We start from the raw sequence: 20,530 nt of genomic DNA, 5'->3' as shown, positions 1-20,530 counted from the left end.
TTTCTGCTTACTAAGTCATTTTATATATGATTTAGCAGCTTCCACATGTTTTTTCTGTGGTTTAGACAGCATTAATTAGCAGAATGTATTCAATTGTACATTAACTGTGCAAACCATGCTGTTGTTTACATCTGAGTATCTCCAACATGGCCACACATCCGGGTAACTGACCAAACGGTGACGTAAATGTAAACCCTCTATACGGTCTGATCGTCAAGCTGCATCTTGACTGCTCACACTATACTTGTGAAATGAACACATTGGACCCCCCAAACCAGGAACTGTGCAGCCTCCATCGCTTCCGTCCAAACTACACGCCATGTCGCAATGGTTTTGTTTCTGTTTTCTCACAGACGCTGTGAGGGAAAAAACACTGAGATTAGAGAGGTCAGTCCGTAGCTTGACCTAGACCAGGGGTGCCCAGTTCCTGGAGATCGACCTTCCTGCAGAGTTTAGTTCCAACCCTGATCAAACACACCTGTCTGTAATTATCAAGTGCTCCTTCAGATCCTAATTAGCTGGTTCAGGTGTGTTTGGTCAGGGTTGGTCTCCAGGACCAGGGTTGAGCACCCCTGACCTATATGATACCTTCATGAGGGCCGACTAATATTTCTGACATCCGACCATCCGATTGCTGGTTGGGAAAGCTTAATTGCCTGTTGTTACCCCTTGTACACTGCTCGTTAAGTACAAGCGCGTGATTTACTAATTAAGTACTTCATTTTAAGTAAACAAGTGCACAATGTACTAATTGTTACCTCAGTTTAAGTACATAGTGCACATGATTTGCTAATTTGTTACTTTGTTTTAAATAAATGTGCGCATGATTTACTAATGTGTCACCTCGGTTTAAGTACATTGTGTGCACGATTTACTAATTCGTTACCTGGTTTTATGTAAATGTTGTTACCTCATTACTAATTTGTCACCTTGGGTTAAGTACATTGTGCACACAATTTACTAACAGATACCTCGTTTTAAGTAAATGTGATCACAATTTACTAATTTGTTATCAACTTTGCTGTGTGCACGATTTACTAATTTGTTACATTGTTTGTCCTTTGTTTTAAGTAAATTTGTTCACAATTTACTAATTTGTCACCTAAGTTTAAATACATTGTGCGCACAATTTACTAATTGTAACCTCGTTTTAAGTAAATGTGCGCATGTTTACTAATTTGTTACCTTGTTTTAAGTAAATGTGCGCATGTTTACTAATTTGTTACCTTGTTTTAAGTAAATGTGCGCATGTTTACTAATTTGTTACCTTGTTTTAAGTAAATGTGCGTATGTTTACTAATTTGTTACCTTGTTTTAAGTAAATGTGCGTGTTTACTAATTTGTTACCTTGTTTTAAGTAAATGTGCGCATGTTTACTAATTTGTTACCTTGTTTTAAGTAAATGTGCGTATGTTTACTAATTTGTTACCTTGTTTTAAGTAAATGTGCGTGTTTACTAATTTGTTACCTTGTTTTAAGTAAATGTGCGTATGTTTACTAATTCGTTACCTTGTTTTAAGTAAATTTGCGCACAATTTACTAATTTGTTACTTTGTTTTAAGCAAATTCGTTCACAATTTACTAATTTGTCACCTAGGTTTAAGTACATTGTGTGCACGATTTACTAATTCGTTACCTCGTTTTAGGTAAATGTGCACATGTTTACTAATTCGTTACTTTGTTTTAAGTAAATTTGTTCACAATTTACTAATTTGTCACCTCGGTTTAAGGACATTGTGCACATGATTTACTAATTCTTTACCTTGTTTTAAGTAAATGTGCACAAGATTTACTAATGTGTCACCTCAGTTACATATATTGTGCACACAATTTACTAATTGTTACCTCGTTTTAAGCAAATGTGTGCACGTTTACTAATTCGTTACCTTGTTTTAAGTAAATTTGTTCACAATTTACTCATTTGTCACCTCGGTTTAAGTACATTGTGCACATGATTTACTAATTCGTTATCTCGTTTTAAGTAAGTGTGCTCACGATTTACTAATTTGTCACCTCGGTTTAAGTACATTGTGCGCACAATTTACTAATTGTTACGTCATTTTAAGTAAATTTGCGTAGTAGATTTACTAATTTGTTACCTCGTTAGGTAAACCTAACCCTAAATGTGCAAACAATTTACTGATTTATTACCGTATTTTAAACAAATGTGCATGATTTACTAATTTGTAACCTTGTTTTAAGTAAATCATGAGCACAGTTTACTAATTCATTACATCATATTCTAGTATTTTTACAATTCACTATTTTGTTACTTCATTTTCAGTAAATCATGAGGACAATTAACTAATTTGTTACCTCGTTTTCAGTACATTGTAAGCACATTTTACTAATTTGTTATGTCATTTTAGTAAAACCATAAGCATGTTGTACTAATTCCTGTCTGCAATTTCATTAACCCGTTGTCCTTTATATGTAGTGAGGAAAGACTGCTGTTGCTGCTGTTACGAATAAAGTACGACAGGACTGTAATGGGGATGTAGTATGTTCACAGTAGGGTATTTACAAGTCATTCGACAAATTAGTAGGCCTAAGGCCTTGTCCACACAAACACAGGTATTTTCAAAACCGCAGCTTTTTTCTATGCAGATTGGATGTTTGTCCACACGCAAACACAATATCAGGTCACTGAAACCAAAACTTTTTGAAAACTCCTGCCAGGATGAAGATTTTCAGAAACTATCTGGTGAAACTAGATTTTGGCTTGTGACATCAAAGTGCACACTGATGTCAGGCCTCTGATTGGCCAACATGGCTTTACGGTTAGGTTTTTCACAATTCACTTAAAACAAGGAAACTATTGAGGAAATTGTCTGCATGTTGTGTTTAAAATCAGGTCACGAGTGACTAAATCATGATCACGATTTACTTAGAGAAGACTGACGGAAGCAAAAAATTGTGCTGATGTATTAGTAAGTTGCGGGAACAAATGGTTAATTCGTGGCCACGATATAAATCTTCCACCACCACCACCAACCCCCACCCTCCGCTGTCTGTTGTATCCAGTGTTGTTTTGGACTTTTATTGTATAGACAAAAACAATTGAAAAAAATATTCAAAATGTCTCATTTTTTCCACAGAACAAATAAAGACATGCAGGTTTGGAATGAAATGAGCTTGGGGTTTTGAGCTTTGTCCCCTTCCAGTTCCCATATATTGTAATTGCATGGAAAAGAGTGTTCAGAATTCCTTGTGTTCCACAGAAGAAAGAAAGTCATGTGGGTTTGGAACAACATGAGGGTGATTAAGGATGAAAGAATTTCATTTTCGAGTGAGCTAATTCTTTAAGCCAGTTTCACTATGTCAATACACGCATCGCCACAAACTCTCATTGCAGAAACATATAAACCACACAGACCATGATTGAACAGAGATGAATTGCACCTTTTCTCTTTTCCACAGCAATTAAACGCAAATTGCAAGCAAAAAAACATAGATCCCGGCTGCTTGGATTCCTTTCTCTGTGTCTCCTTACAGGCTCTGAGCTCAACCGTGACCACAGGAAGAGCAAAGGCACTGATTGGTCACTGAGTCTCCGCTTATGCACATTTGTCAGCTCGGTTGTGTACATAATAAAGCCCTCAGCAGGTTGGAATTAACTTTGTCAAACACTTCCCTTGCATATGATCAAAGCTCTTTCCTGCCTTCCTGACAGAGATGGCAAAAGTACACACATCCTTCACTCAAGTAGAAGTACAGATACTCATGATGAAAATAGTCTGGTAAAAGTAGAAGTACTGACTACACTTGTTTACTTAAGTTAAAGTAAAGTCTGTGGCTCTGACATGTACTTAAGTAAGACGTACCCATTACTACTACCTGTTTTAGTGTCACGCTGGTAACTGGACGTCATATTGACACATGATTACAAAATTTTGTTAGCTAATGAACATATCAGCTATGAAGGCTGAACAACCACCACGTAGAACAGGGTACAGGCCTGGGACAAAATTTCAGGCCGGGAAATCTCCAGGCCATCCCATACACCCACAAAACTTCTGAAACCACAGACAACCCTATTTTTTGTATGGCCGTCACATTTTAAAAAAGGTTTACCTCGGGGCCAGGCAAAATAATTAAAGGTTTTCTCTTGAACTGCACCTTCACTTCGCTTTTCTTTTTCAGTCTCTTCATTTTGTATCTCACTTTGTGTGTGTTTACTTTTTTCACTAATTTTCTTTTCCCATCAGCCACCTACTGAACTGTTGTTGCAAAACTTGTTGCAAAACATCCACCTCATTGTATTCTGTTTGCTTTATTTTAGTTCAATTTAAAGCATCACATTATGACCATGTGTTGTTGTTTTATCTTAAAATGACTTAAATACTATAGATTTAACAAAACAATATTTTCTAAATAGCCTAAATGTCAAAATTAGTATAATGATAATTACATCATGACAATATTTTTACAGAAATATCATACTGCTGAGCATGTTATTGCATTATCATGAGTCATTTTTATCTTACCAAAACTGACCATGGTTTATTACAGGAAAAGTATAGTAATGTGCGTGTGTGTGTATGTGTGGTTTTTTTTTTTTTGTTTGTTTGGGCGGATTGATTACAATCTGTTTTAGTTTACAACTATAGATTTACTACAGATTTCATGGTTGGACTAGTGTAACAAAACCATGGTTAAAGGGGTCATCGGATGCCCATTTTGCACAAGTTGATATGATTCTTCAGGGTCTTAATGAAAAGTCTCTAATATACTTTGATTAAAAATTCTCAATGGTTTTGTAAAACAACACCCTTTTTACCTTGCCAAATTCAGCTCTGCAAAAATCACCTCATTCTAAGGGGTTGTTCCTTTAAATGCAAATGAGCTCTGCTCACCCCGCCCCTCTCTTCTCTCTGTGGAAAGACAGTCTTGTTTACATTAGCCGCGTTTAGCCGCTAAACTTCCTAACTACCATGTTATAAGGAAAGGCGATCGCAAAGATTCATAAAAAAAATGCTTATACTCACTTCTGCTGTAAGTGAAGCTGGATCATGAATGATTCGTGTGAACATAGACGAATATAATATGTAGATCGGGAGGCGCATTCCCTACACAAACAAACGTAATCTACTGCATCTTCAGCGGCTCAGATGTCGGGAGTAAATGATGACCACTATGTTCATTATTACATCCAGCAACACAACACCTTAATCACTCAATCGAGATATTCTTGTCTAACTTACATCACTGCTCCAGCATAGAAACAAAGAGGACGGACTGTTACAGCTGATCTGAGGTAAGACGCTCATGTCAATCAACTATCGTGGGAGCGGCCTCTGTCAGTGTGACGGCACACCGACAGGCATCTGAAAATAGCTCGATTTGAAAAAGGGGATATTATTTTTACAGATTAATTAAAAACCACTGCATGGATTTTTATCATTGTAGGGTAGATTTGTACATACACTGCCAATACACATTAATGTTCAAACAGCATGTAAAAGTGAACTTAGCATCCGATAACCCCTTTAATGTGTGATTACCATGGCTTAACATAGTAAACATGGTTTTTGGTTTTAATTCTCCTAAGGGTTGTGTTGTTATCTGCCTTAGCTCTCCCTAAATGTATTATAAATTGTGTTTTATAACATTCGTATGCTAAATTACTACTGTAACTTTACGGTAGATAACAATAATGCGTGGCGGTATACACTTAAACATGTGACAGAACTCATACGTTCTGGTTATGTTTCCCCTTTAAGGGTGTTTACTTGCCTGTGGCGGGCTGTTTCTCCTTTTAGAGTTTGGCTTCTTTGAGTTCATTAAAGCCATGGCTGGTTCGATAACAAACTCTGATGTTATCTGTGTTCACTTGTTTGCAACTACAGATGTCCTTTAGCATACAATATTTTGAGTGATCATATTAATTTAGTTTAGATTAGTTTACAGTATTATTAATCCTCTGGCTGATACTACTAAGAGTTGCTAGTAGTTTAATGCAAGTAAGCATAAACAAAACTACTGTAGCCTATTGACAGATGAAACTGACCTGCACTTGAAGTCTTGAACAGGTCAGTATTTTGCCTCTCTGATCCACCCGGGTGCTTGATTACTCTGATAGAAACCGCTTGGCGCGTTGCCAGTACAGACTAACCAGTTAGAGATTCCTAATCGAATGGTGATCCACAAAATGCACATTAAAACTAAAGTAACGCGTCTGGTATGAAAATGTAAGAAGTTGAAAGTACAGGTATTTGTGTAAAAATGTAAGGAGTAAAAGTAAAAAGTAGTCCGAAAAATAAATAGTGAACTCACAGTGTATCAAACGTGTTTTTGCCATTTTGGTTTATTTTCAATCTGGAAGTAAATAAAAAAAACATCAGGTAGACTGAAAGTGTCTAAAAAGTTACATTGTTTCTTTGTTCATTTTTGAGTTATGGATAACATGCCTTTTTATTTTTATGTGAACTATCCCTTTAAAATATTTTATTGTTATATCTTATCAAGACAAATAACCTGCTTCTTTAGAGTAGAAAATAAAGCTATTTAAAATGAAGCGGTCACTCTCTCTGTTGGATAGAAAAAAAGTCTTTAAACTTTTGTTTCTAACAAGCCAAAGGTGAAACAAAAACGGTCCTAGAACATATACTGTATCTTCATCAATGATGGGAGCAACGGCGTTAGTAACGGCGTTATTTGTTCAGTAACGAGTAATCAAACGAATTCCCCCATTACAACACTGTTACCGTTACTGACAATAAAATGCGGCGTTACTACAATTTATTATAACATTATTATAATTTTATTTTTCAGTTCATTAGCGTACCTCCCTGGTGAAAAAAACAGCATATGCTGGTAGGTATATTTTGATGCTGTTAGGTAGGTTTTGATGCTGGTTTATGCTGGTCCTTTGCTGGTTTAAGCTGGTCCTTTGCTGTTTTTTGCTGGTCATGTTGCTGGTCAAGGACCAGCATGAACCAGCAAAGGACCAGCATAAACCAGCAAAAGACCAGCATAAACCAGCAAAGGACCAGCTTAAACCAGCACCAAAACCTTTCGTTTTCCCCCCCTTTTTTTACAGAAACACTAAATTACAAACAATATCTTTAGCACCACCACCAGACTTAAGTTCGGTCAACATGACAAATATGCATTCATGCATGGTTATTCTAATTACTTAAGTTCTAATTATATATATATACAGGATATCAGATATTTAATATTAGTCTGGGAAAATGTAATTCATTTAATTTAAAATAAAATAAAATAACACAGTAGTTACTTTCCCTGCTAATTAGTTACTTTTAAAATGGTGTAACTCAGATACTATTTGTGAGAAGTAACTAGTAACTATAACTAATTACTTTTTTAAAGTAACATGCCCAACACCGATTATCATCCATGAAGGATGAACCCTAAATAAGTAAGAAAGCCTGTGTAGAGGCTGTTTTTACCCCTCTCTGTCCCCATTCGGTCTTCCCTTGTCGATCCCAACCCCCACTCCTCACTCCCACCCAGACATCTCTCTCCCTCTCTCTCGCTCTGTCTTGGGCTGTATGGGGCAGCAGAGAGAAGGGGAGATGACAATGGAGAGAAAAGAGGGTTGCAGTTTGGGGGTCTACTGAATAGTCCCATTCAGACTGCCCAGTCAAACAGAAACGCATCTCCCCACTCACTTACAACCCATAGTTTCACTGCAAACAACCAGGGCTTTATTCCCCACGATCACTCGCCAGCGCACACACTCACACTTGTGTAGCCCAAAAGGAGTGACGGTATGGCCAGACATACGCACGTACACGTACTCACCCACAATCAATAGGAGGAGCGCTGGGGTGACACACATAGCATGTACTCAGCTGCAATGTGGAATTGGCGAGTGAGATCTAAAGTGCTGTCTAGTGCTGTGTTGACATGTACGTGGTCGCATGGAATGATCACAGAATCAATAGAAGACATGAGTGTCAACGTGGTGGTCAAGAGGTTTGTGGCGAGCTGTTGTTTTCAAATGCTTCCAAACCCAAAGAATGGCCGTCAGCAACAAAAGATGTTTTTAAAACAGAAAAAAACCTTTGCTGATGGAATTACATTGTTGGCCGCAAGTTGCTTGACGTGAGCATGAAATGGAAACTCACCCTGCATATTTTTTTAAATGCATGTTATTGATCTTTTTGTGAATGCTTCAACCATATAGGGAAAAAAATCATAACTGGATCTTCTGGTAAAGCTTCGCCCCTTTCTTACAATCAACTGCAAACTTGCACTCAGTCACCTGAATCCAATTAACAACCGATGGGCTGAGCCACTTTTTTCTCTTCCAATAATTTGTTTTACTCAGATGTGTCACGAAACGGAAGAAAATATCTGTCTCTACTTACATCGCCACTTTAAGGATACACTTTGGGATGTTTTCTGAAACCCAGATGATGATGATGCATATATTTTGCACTTATATCAATTCATTCACAGTGAGTGCTTTCTAGAATGTCCTTGAAAATTGTAGTTCATATTGATAAAAAAGTAAAAAGGTATTATTTATGTAAATTGAAACTGTGGCTCTAGAAACTTTTGTTGTGAAACAAAAAAGGTCCTAGGACATACACTTTGGGTATACCTATTGTCATATATTAATGATACAAATTACAGGTAGTGGATTTTTCCTTATTTTATCATTTGCCAGGTAAAACTGTAATTTGTATTGATTAGAAAAGTAAAAGCACAGCTCTCTTCAAAGAATTGCACAAATTGAGGTTTCATTCATTTTACAGCTTGTTGAGATAGACAGACTCCTCTACAGCAGAAAATAAAGCTATTAAATTGAAACTGTGACTCTAGAAACTTTTAAAGGTCCTCAGACATACACTTGGGGTACAACTATCACCATTAATTAATAATACATACGGGTGGTGCATTTTCCCCTATTTTATTGTTTGCCAGGTAAAACTAATTTGTATTGATTAGAAAAGTAAAAACAAAGCTCTCCTCAATAAAACGCACAATCTGAGGTATCATTCATGTTACAGCTTGTGGAGATAGACAAACCCCTTCTTTACAGTAGAAAATAAAGCTATTAAATTGAAAATGTGATTCTAGAAACTTTTGTTGCGAAACAAAAAGGCTACTAAAGCATGTACGTGGGGTACACCTATCATTAATTAATAACACATATTACGGGTGGTGCATTTTTCCCTATTTTATCATTTGCCAGGAAAAATTGTACTTTGTATTAATAAGAATACAAATTACAAAAGTAATTTGTATAGATTGCCAGGTAAAATTGTAGTTTGTCTTGATTAGAAAAGTAAAAGCACAGCTCTCCTCAAAAAAATGCACAATTTGAGGTATCTTTCATGTTACAGCTTGTCGAGATAGACAAACCCCTTCTTTACAGTAGAAAACAAAGGTATTAAATTGAAAATGTGACTTTAGAAACTTTTGTTGTGAAACAAAAAAGGTCCTAAGACATATACTTGGGGTTTTCCCAGGTAAAATTGTAATTTGTATTAATTTTATCTATTTTATCATTTGCCAGGTAAAATTGTAATTTGTATTAATTAGAATACAAAATACAAGAGTAATTTGTACAGATTGCCAGGTAAAATTGTAGTTCATATTGATTGGAAAAGTAAAAGCACAGCTCTCTTTAAAGAATCGCACGATTTGAGGTATCATTCATGTTACAGCTTGTCGAGATAGACAAACTCCTTGTTTACAGTAGAAAATAAAGCTATTAAACTGAAACATGTTACTCTATATACTTTTGTTGAGAAACAAACAGGATCTTAAAACATATACTTGGGGTACAACTATTGCCATTAATTAATAACACATATTACATGTAGTGCATTTTTGCCTATTTTATCATTTGCCAGGAAAAATTGTATTTTGTATTAATTAGAATACAAATTACAAGAGTAACTTGTATAGATTGCCAGGTAAAATTGTAGTTTGTACTGATTGAAAAAATAAAAGCACAGCACTCTGTAAAGAATCGATTTGTGGTATCATTCATGTTACAGCTTGTGGAGATAGACAAACCCCTTCTTTACAGTAGAAAATAAAGCTATTAAATTGAAACTGTGACTCTAGAAACTTTGGCTGCGAAACAAATAAGGTCCTAAGACATATACTTGGGGTACACCTATCACCATTAATTAATAACACATATTACATTTGGTGCATTTTTCCCTATTTTATCGTTTGCCAGGTAAAATTGTAATTTGTATTGATTAGAAAAGTGAACAGCCTGATCTCATGACGAAAACATACCTGTGGGAACTTTTTCGCAAGATGTGAAATACGTGGCACCATGTACGTTTTGTGACATAATCAGTGAGAAATGTCCACTGAGTGTCGCTAAAAGAGTTAGTATGAACATTAGTAACGATAGTAGGAACAAAAGTGAATGTGAATTCGATCTCTCATCTTTCAGCTCTGTCATCGCAAATAATGTTTTTCACAGGATTTGTACCCAAGGATTCCACATCCTCAGTCCAATTCTGTGCCGGCTGAGCTACCGGGCAAGCTTTTACGTCTGGAAAGCGAAACATATGGAGCTGTAATCATAACTGTGCACAAAAACGATTACAAGTGGTCGCAGTTTTACCGCCTCTACTGTTCATTTCTGTTGGAAACTGCAGTGATATGTACTTATTAGTATAAGTACGTATTTTGCATTTTGTGAAAAAGTTCCCACAGGTACTTTTTCATCATGAGATCATAAACAAGCTGCTTCTTTACAGCTGAAAATAAAGTTGAAACTGTAACTTTTGTTGCAAAACCAAAAAGGTCCTAGGACATATACTTGGGGTATACCTATTACCATCCATTAATAATACACATTATGGTTGGTAGATTTTTCCCTATTTTATCATTTGCCAGGTGAAAATTGTGATAAAGAAGTAAAAGCACACCTCTCCTCAACAAGGCCCATGATTCGAGGTATCATTAATGTCTGTTGCACACACAGTGTGCGAAGTTTACACAGTGCAGTTACTGCACCGATTTCAGTTCATCCATGTATATAGGATGAATTAGTTCACTGAAGAGCTTACCTTCAGTGAAATCTGATTTCTGAAATCTAAAATTTTCCTTACAAAGACAAACCCAGACATGGACAGCAGCATCAGAGCGTCCAGCTGGGTGAGGTCAGTGCCCTCTGGTTACAGAGACCTGAACATGTGTAGAGAGGAGAAAGTCTGACCTCACTGCTCGTACCCGACTCTTTAACCTCAGCTCTATGTGTGTGTGTGTGTGTGTGCAGGGGAGCGCCCTGCCCTTGAAGCCTGTTGCACGAATGCGTCGCTGACCAGACATGCCCTCCTAAACACACACTCACACACCCACACCCTCCCTCTTTATGGTCTGTTCAGGAATGAGGCAAACAGCAGCGAATGAGATGCACAATAGCAGAACAAAAGGTGCAGGCAGCAGGAGGGTACAGCGATGTGACAGGACGAGGGCTGTGTGTACGTATGCGTGTGCGCGCGAGTGTTAATGCGCGTATGCTCCATATGGGCACTCCCTCGCGCAAAAAGGCAGATGTCACATGGGTGGCCCCGCCCTGCAGGCCATTGGGTCATGCCGCTCGGGGACACGTCTAAATAGCTGAGCAGGAGCGAGGAGGACAGGGCCTCTCCCCAGCTGCCTGCTCCATATACACATAACCATATTCATGCACCCTCTCCCATGCACCAAAGCGCCCATGTTCCCCTCCTGTTTTGTTAGTGCTCTTTTTTTACGTGTTTGTTTACTTCTCCACGCTGATTTCTGCCCGATTGTCCTCTGTCTATCATGCCTACCGTGCACACGCTTCTCTCTTTTTCATGGCATGGACATCACGCTACATTTTACAAGTTTGTGGTAGATTAAAATGGCTTGTCAGTGAAATGCTGTCTTAAATAAAGTTTCCAAAACCTTTCTCGGTTCCCCAAAGAAACTTTCAGTGAACAGTTCTTAGAAGGAACATATTTGTCTTAGTGTGAAGAAATTTAATAATCTTTTTTCCACTATAAAGAACCTTTTGATCAGTGGAAAGATTCCATGGATGTTAAAGGTTCTTCATGGAAACGTAGACGTCATAGAAATACGGTGCCAACTTTATTTTTAAATGGTTTTATATATATATATATACATACATATACATGGTTATACAATGGTTTTATATATATATATATATATACATATATTTAAATGGTTTCTACGTAAAAATATTAAAGGAGACGTTATTTACTCACTCCCTCTTTTTCAGTTGTAAAGAAATTATGTTTTGAGGCAAACATTTCAGGATTTCTCTCCATATAGTGGACTTCAATGGTCCCCTTGAGTTTGAACTTCCAAAATGTAATTTAAATGCAGCTTCAAAGGGCTCTAAACAACATCTAGTGAAACGACTGGTTATTTAAAAAAAATAATTTATAGTTTTTAACCTCAAATGCTTATCTTGTCTAGCTCTGCGATGCGCATGCATACTCTGTGTACTCTGGGTTAATACAGTTAGGGTAGGTCATAAAACTCCCATCTCATTTTCTCCTCCAACTTCAAAATCGTCCTACATTGCTGTTTTTACCTTTTAAAGGGTGTTTGACCTTGTTTGCACGTTCACTTGCAAACACTGGGTCGGTACTTCTGCAGCAATGTAGGACAATTTTGAAGTTGGAGGCGCACTCGCTATTTTCTAAAAAAAATTAAAAAAATACAATTTACATACTTTTTAACTTCAAATGCTCATTCACATTCAATATTGATATTACAGCTTGTCAAGATAGACAAACTACTTCTTTACAGTAGAAAATAAAGCTATTCAAATTGAGACTGTCACTCTGAAAACTTTTGTTGTGAAACAAAAAAGGTCCTATAACATATACTTGGGGTACACCTATCACAACCCATTAATAATACATATTATGGGTGGTGCATATGGCTTGTTTTTTTTTTCTCCATTATGTCAGTTATAAAAATAGTCAATTGTAGGTTTTTGGAATTATTTACAAAGTCACACATTTCTGAGCTGATGTTTCTCACTGTTAAAAGTCACTTTGTCAGACTAGTTTGACTTTTTATAGGAAGATCTGGCGTCACTAATAAAGATGTACTTTTTACATGGATTTTAGTTTGTGTGCAACATTCTGCAGTTCGTAATAGTTGAAAGTGACTTTAATTGGGTGTACGCCCATTTTTAATGCACTTCAGAGCCCTGCACATAGTTATAGTTAAGGAACAGTAGTGGATAATTAACTGCAGTTTCTAGCCAGAATCAATATGTGGCTTGGATAATATTCAGGCCTTGGATTGGGAAATGTGTTTCAGTAGTTACAGTAAAAGGAGAGACGCTACATAAAAACGGAATTTAACCTTTGGCTGAAAAAGGATAGGAATACTTTGTATTTATGAAAGTTTTATACGGTTGTTTAGATGATATCTCAGTTTGTTATGAAGACATAGAGTCGTCCTGATGATTCCCTGTCATTTCCCCATCTCTCTATTGCTGAGGTTCATTAGCATAGCAGCTGCTGAGTGCAGGGTGTGTGAGGTGGAGACGGCTGGTGTGTGTGTGTATGTGTGTGAGTATGTTTTGGAGGGGGTGAGTGTAGGGGGGCTCTAATCAATGGTGGTCCGTCTGGGAGCTGAATAGCGATGAAGCAGAATCCAGCAGGCTGGACAAAAAAAGAGGAGAGCGTAGAATAGAGCGAGAGAATGAATGCGCTTGTCACTGTGTGCTTGAAAAAGCACAGAGCGGAGCGAAAGAATGAAAGAGAGTTCAAACAGGAGAGGAGGGTAAGGAAGGACAGGCCTAGCCACCTGTCTCATTCTCTCCATATCTTTCCTCTCGCTTTTCACTATGAGAGAACTCTGTTTTACATGTTTAACAACATGCATTATGATGTGGGTTTCTCATATTGAACTAAAGTGAGCAGTTTGCGTTTGCATTGACTGTTGAAGATCACTGATGAATTAAATCAAGATTTCTGTGTGCATCTCCTGTTAGTCAGCCTAGTTAATCCTAACTAACTAATACTAGATAACCTTTCTTTTTTTTTAAATGACATTGTAATTTGGGCAGTCATTGCGATCATAAAATGTATAACAGAGTGTACTTCCATGTATAAGCATGTCTCAAAAAAAAGCACTTTTTTCAACATTTCATAGCCAAAAAGAGAGAAAATTGTACTCTAATGTACTCTAAAAATGTATGTTAATTTTTTTAAATAAACATTATTTTTATAATTAATTATAATTAATATTTATATTGTTTATATATATATATATATATATATATATATAATTTTTTCATTGTAATATGTATAATTTATACAATATTAAGTATAACTATTTTTTAAGTTAGTTTATCTTATTGAACGTTTCAAGTAAATTAATTTTTGATTTTGTATTTTTATGTAATAACTTTTCATTATATTATAATTAATATTTATATATTGTTTATACATCATTTAGAATTATTATAAAATATATTAATTGTAATATAGTTTAATGTATATTTTCATTTTAATTATTTTTAAGTTTTTCTTATTTTAAGTTTCATGTAAATCAGATTTATTTTTTTATTTTTATAGAATAATTATTCATTATTACATTATAATCAGTATTTATATATATATCATTTAGAATTATTATATTTATTGTAGTATATTTAAATGTGTATATAATATTATTAATATTACAGTTATTAAGTGTTATTTTAAAAAGGTTTATCTTATTGTAAGTTTCATGAAAATTCATTTGAATAGTTTATCATTAATTCATTATTATATTATATTTTAATACTTATATATAATTTACAATTAATATATTAATTGAAATATATTTTTATTGTATATAATATTGATTAATAGGTATTATTTTTACAAATATAATTATCTTATTGTAAGTTTCATGTAAATTCATTTTAATTTTATGTACTAATTATTCATTATTATATTATAATTAGTTTTATATATTGTTTATATATTTATAATTTAGAATTAATATATTCATTGTAATACATTAATAATGTATTATAGTATTATATATTTATGTATATAATATTCATATATTTTTAAATAGTTTATTTTTATGTAATAATTATTCAATTAATATATTCATTGTAATATATTTTAACATATATAATATTGATTAATAGCTACTATTCAAGTGTTCATTATTTTTAAAAGTTTATTTTATTGTTTCATGTAAATTCATTAAATATTTTTATGTAATAATTATGTATTATATTATAATTAACATTAACATATAATTAAATTGTTCATTCTAAGTGCATGTTAACTAATGTAGATGTTCACTAATGAACCTTAGTTTAAAGTGTTAACATAATTTTTAATTAATACATTAGTTGAAATATATTTTAATGTATACAATATTGATTAATAACTATTTTTAATGTTTAAAAAAAACATTTAAAGTTTATTATCTTATTATAAGTTTATGTAAATTCATTTATTGTATTTATGTAATAATTAATCATTATTATATTGAAAATCCTATGTCAAACTGAATAACAGTGCTCAACAAAAACAAACACTGAACTCATCACATCTTTAACACCACAGCTCATTTGCCAGCAGCAGATGAGTGCATTTATTGGATTATGCTGTGTTTGAAAGGAACTTTTCATGGTAATAGCTGTGGTCATGACTAAGCCATTGCAACAATCATTCATCTTCATTCCCTTCTGGCTATAATGTTCCTCTCCTTCTGAGAATTTGGAACAGTTTTCATGGCCGCAAACATGTTTTTCTCTGCATGTGTGTACATGCACCAGGGCGAGCGATGTTGTGGGGCCTTTTTGGAACTGCACGCGCAAGCATGTGAAACTACTGACAAGAATCTGCCGTGCAAAGAGCTCGTTTTTGATCTCGAGAACAGCGAAAACATTCCAGCGCAGCGAACTACAAACAAAAGAGGACGACACCTCCAGGCCTCCACTTCACATTCTCGGCGCTGGAAGAGGAGCGCGTTTCCTTCGCGCTCTCAAGTACATTCACAAAATTCTTTTTCACATTGTTGGGTTTACACGTCCCTCCCTCTCTAGCCGGGGCGGTGGGGGGAAGGCTAGCGCGCGGAGCGACGGGACTCTGTTAAAATCATTTCCAAATTCCTGCAATGATGTGTGTCGGGACTGAGGCACATGAAGAATCTATTAGGGGGCCTCTCTATTGCACTCTGGGAAGGTGGCCAACTCAGCCGCCGGACAATGGAAATCCAGCTCAACAATAACATCCTGCCCGGGGGATGGAGGGGGGCATGGAGGGGGGTGGAAACAGAGAAGGATGCCATTGAGGTCACAGTCTTCTAGTGAGGGGCTGTCTTCAAAAGCATGCACTAAACTCTCGTCTACCTGGAGAAAACAGCAAACGCTCGCTCGGTTCGGATTACCGTTGCAAATAAATCAGTACTTTGTGAGTTTTTACTGTCGTAGCAAAGCAAAAAATGGCAGGATATGTTTTTTAAGTATGAAGAAACGCTTCAAGTCTCCCACAGAACCGAAGGGCAGAGCTGCTCCATGCGCAGAGTTGTAACATAAAACCCACACAAACACACAGGGAGGGGATCTGTCTTTAAAACAAAATTACCCACAACCCCCTGCACTCTTTTATCCAGCATATGAAAGGACTAGGCCAAATGAATGACAAAAAGGAGAGAATGGAAACCGGGGTCAGGTTGGCCCAAAGATAGAAAGAAACTTTCACAGGCACACACGGAGGAAGGTTTAATTATTTCTTTACTGGCTTGAACACACACACATACAAAAAAAAATATTACAGCACTCATATTCTCACCACACATGAATCACAGTGTTACAAATGTTCAAAAAAATTACAAACAAACAGACACACAAACAGAAAAGCTGAAGTCAACATTCGCATCACTCGCCGGAGACACAAGATGAAAAATAACTTGGTCCACAAAAACAAAAGAAAACAGCACTTTTACTCATTCATATACACCTATCCAGTCATTTAACCCCCATGTCATAAATGTTATGACAAACGGCGGGGTGAAACAACTATACATCGTGCAATTTATTTTTGTTACAATGATCTTACCATCACAAGTATTATTCCCCTTTATTAACATCAGGAGGAGAGCACTTCAAATAAGAAAGTGCTCTGAGATATCAGCGTCTATATGTCCATATATATACTATATATGTATACACATACACCCGATCACAGAGATACAAACATCTTTGCAAACGTAATGTTATACAACGTAAGAGACAATATAACCTGGAGCTTTTTTTTTATACAATAGTATTTTGTTGTGTTCCTTTTTTCTATTTAGAAAAAATAAAATGTCGACCTGCGGCCAACGAATTAACAACAGTCATCAGTGCAATATTTTCAACAAGAGTAAAAATATCAAGTTTAAGACAAGCGATGCATATTTGTTCTGCCTATACCAATCGAATAGTTGACGGAGAGAATCACGTCGGTTGCATCTCCAGGTTGAGCGACGAGGGCTGGAAACATCAGCAACACCACTGAAGAGTACAATCACACAACTGCATGGGGCTTCTCGCAAAAAACGAATCTGATAATAGTCCTCATTCACTCACGTTGGCCGTTGTATCAAGAAAAAAAAAGCAGCATTGAAACAAACATCAGGTGCCATGACTCTTAAAGGCGGCAGGCAGTCTTGTTTCCTGCAACAGAAGTCATAGTCTTCTCAATGTTCATCATATAGTCCTGCTCAGTAGTAACTATTGGTAAGCCTCAGCTCCTGCAGTTACCCGACCAGGCACTAGGGGGCGTAAAAGGCTCCACATTTATGTGCAACAAAACTCCCTGCATTTAATAGTCATGCAATGCATTTCACTTTTCGTAAGGATAAAAATGACAATGCAAAAAATGAAGCAACCGGCTGAAATAAAACCTACATATTTAACGTCTCAACCACGCTTGGCGAAAGAGAAAAGAAAAAAATGTTTCGAATAACCAATGGATCTTAATTTTGGTTCAAGGAGATAAATTGTCCCGAGTGAAGATTGTAAATGAGTGATGACAGTGAGGAAACGTCAAGTAAATGACCCCGAGAGAGGGCCTACTGATTCTGTTGACCGAGCACAGTTAAGGAGAAGGCTTGAGAAGGAGAGCATATTGTTGAATACTTTCAAGTCGAGGTAGCTGATGCAAAGAACCAGGATAAAAGTAGAAGGGGACGCATTTCCCGGGAAAAAAAAATGAAAAAAATAAAGGTGTACACGTGGGGCGCGGAATCTCCACACGGGACAGTTTAGCCTGTAACGAGTCCGAAGCAGCTTTAGGTCACCCTACATACTTTTACACTTAGGCTATAGTCTTAAAAATAACCACAACATAATTTAAATGCATCATCTCAATGTACCTTCATAAATAAAAAGACAAACCCAGCCTGTATTCACAGTGATGACCAGGGTGTTAATTCAAAATACTGAAAGAAGATTATAAAGTGTGTCCCAAAGGCGACTTTCCTGACGTTTTGATACAAAAAAAAGGCGAAAGCAGCGGTTTTTAGTAACACGTTAACCATGGGTCGCACTGGCCTGAAAGCTGTGTGGAAGCCGTCTGCTAGGTGAAGGCAGAGCGCAATAGACTACTTGTACAGAGAAACACAGTAAAGCTATGTGTACAGTACTTAAGAATAAGTCACTTGTTATTTCGAGGACATGTTTCAGCACTGGTCACCAATGCCACACCACTTGATTGATGAAACGACTTACGGTTCGTATTAAAAGACAGACAGTGTTTAGCCAAAACAGAGGTTGGCCTTCATTCTGGAGTTCACCTCTTGCAACGATTCCAGCATTCAGCCACAGCATCAAGTGCCATCTCGATTTCTCCAGGTGGACAGGTCAACAGGTCAAGCCCTGGTAAAGCCACACAGTCCAGATCTGATGACTTAAACATTCAATAAAAAGCTATAGTACCAACGCACATCCCGGACAGCATGCGTTTCAGTTTCTCTCATCGCCAGATCTGACCATATATACTCACGGGAAAGAAAAAGGCTACAGCCCTCATTTGGTTTTAGGGTACAAGGGAACTCGGCCGCCGGTCTTTCCGCGTGTTTCTACCGGATCACCGCGCGCCGGAGGAGTACTTGGCCTTGGTGATGAGGTATAACACGATGTCTTGGTGTCCTCCGAACGCGGCGATGTGCAACGCGCTCCAGCCCTCCCGGTTCGCCAGCCGAATATCGGCTCCGAACTTCACCAGCAGTTTCACCAGCTCCAAATTCCCGTCGATCACCGACTGATGCAGCGCCGTCTGTCCCTCGGGGCCGAACGAGTTGACGTTAAACTCGCAGTTGGTCATGTTCTGCAGCAGCGAATGGAGCTCCTTCGTGTTGCCTTTCTTCACCGCCTCCTGGAAGACTCTCTGAGGCGCCGAGCACGTCGATATATCCGCCTGGCTCATGATGCTTTCAGCCGCCTGTACAGTCTCTAGTACTCGGGTAACAGATTCGCGGCTTGACTGGACTAAAACCAGCTTCGGCGCGGGAGACTAGAAGCGTATATCCCAAAAAGGACAAGTAAACGACACACTTGGTGTGTAAATGCAGTCGGTGGCTATATCCCAAAGACCTAGCGAGAAAGTTCAATCATCCACAAAGCGTAACGTAAGTCTCCGTGTGTGCGCGAGTGTCTCTCGGTAGCAGCAGCACCGGGTTGTGGCAGAACGTGGAGTTATTTAGTGTGAGAACGGAGGCGTGTGAACGGCGGTATCTCCGGTTGAGCGCATCGAGGGCCGTTAGGTTTAGAGACGTCTGAGGTAATTCACCTCAGGAAATGCGTCTCTCGCGTCCCGCGGTGGTTTATTTGGCAAGGGTGACTGGAATAAACAAAGTTCAAACGGTTAAAACGACCAGTCGAGTAACTAGGCGGCTTCTAAACGTAAAGAACAAGTGAAGATGTACGTACCTCTTGACGTTTGGACGGGAACAAGTGACTCGAAAACTGCCCGCTTGCCCGCTGCTATTTGTCCGTCGCGCGGTCCCGGTGATTCTCTGCCCAGAGCTGCGTTGCCAGGGGGATATTTTAGACGAACTAGTTTGCATAACAATACGACTCTATAGAATCAAGTATTGTGGAATGGGAGGGGTTGAGCGACGCTCATTGGCTGCGGGGTCGGCTTGGGGGCGTGACCAAGCGGCGAAACGGAGAAATGGGCGTGGCTAATTGCCCAAACATCCCACAGTCATAAAACGACTGCGTTATTATGCGTTAATATGCTCCTCAGCGAAACAAATGGTACGGACGCGAGGAAAAAATGTTGTAAATAAACACTTGAAAGACGGACACAGAAAGAACCGGATTAAAATTGTGTTACACATAAATATACTTGCCGTTTTGCCATCTTAAATGCAATCAGCAGGCAGTTTGGGATCTTAGGCAATCCTAAAGTCCAGTTCCCACTGTAGAGGAAAATGTTAAGGCTTGAGATATATATCTGTTATATATAACACTGCCAGACAAAAGATTTTTTATGTTTTTGAAAGAAGTCTGTTCTGCTTTGAAAGAAGTCTGCATTTATTTGATCCGAAGTACAACAAAAACAGTAACATTTTGAAA

General features: G+C 37.3%; 1 protein-coding gene across 1 annotated transcript; it reads right to left on the bottom strand.

Annotated features, from left to right (window-relative positions):
- Positions 1–16,681: 16,681 nt before the first annotated feature.
- On the bottom strand, positions 16,682–20,156 carry nrarpa (NOTCH regulated ankyrin repeat protein a). The gene is made up of 2 exons (XM_051120908.1): positions 19,880–20,156; positions 16,682–19,790 (listed from the first exon to the last, which is right to left on the bottom strand). The coding sequence occupies exon 2, from the start codon at positions 19,374–19,376 to the stop codon at positions 19,038–19,040; it is 339 nt and encodes a 112-aa protein (XP_050976865.1). The 5' UTR covers positions 19,377–19,790; positions 19,880–20,156; the 3' UTR covers positions 16,682–19,037.
- Positions 20,157–20,530: the final 374 nt, after the last annotated feature.

Source organism: Labeo rohita, chromosome 10 (genome assembly GCF_022985175.1).
Source record: "Labeo rohita strain BAU-BD-2019 chromosome 10, IGBB_LRoh.1.0, whole genome shotgun sequence".
NCBI classification, from domain to species: Eukaryota; Metazoa; Chordata; class Actinopteri; order Cypriniformes; family Cyprinidae; genus Labeo; species Labeo rohita.
This window is presented reverse-complemented; position numbering and strand designations above follow the sequence as displayed.

What these genes read in the sequence shown, in the direction of transcription:
- nrarpa (XM_051120908.1), bottom strand. Translation starts at nt 19,376, where the DNA reads ATGAGCCAGGCGGATATATCGACGTGCTCGGCGCCTCAGAGAGTCTTC.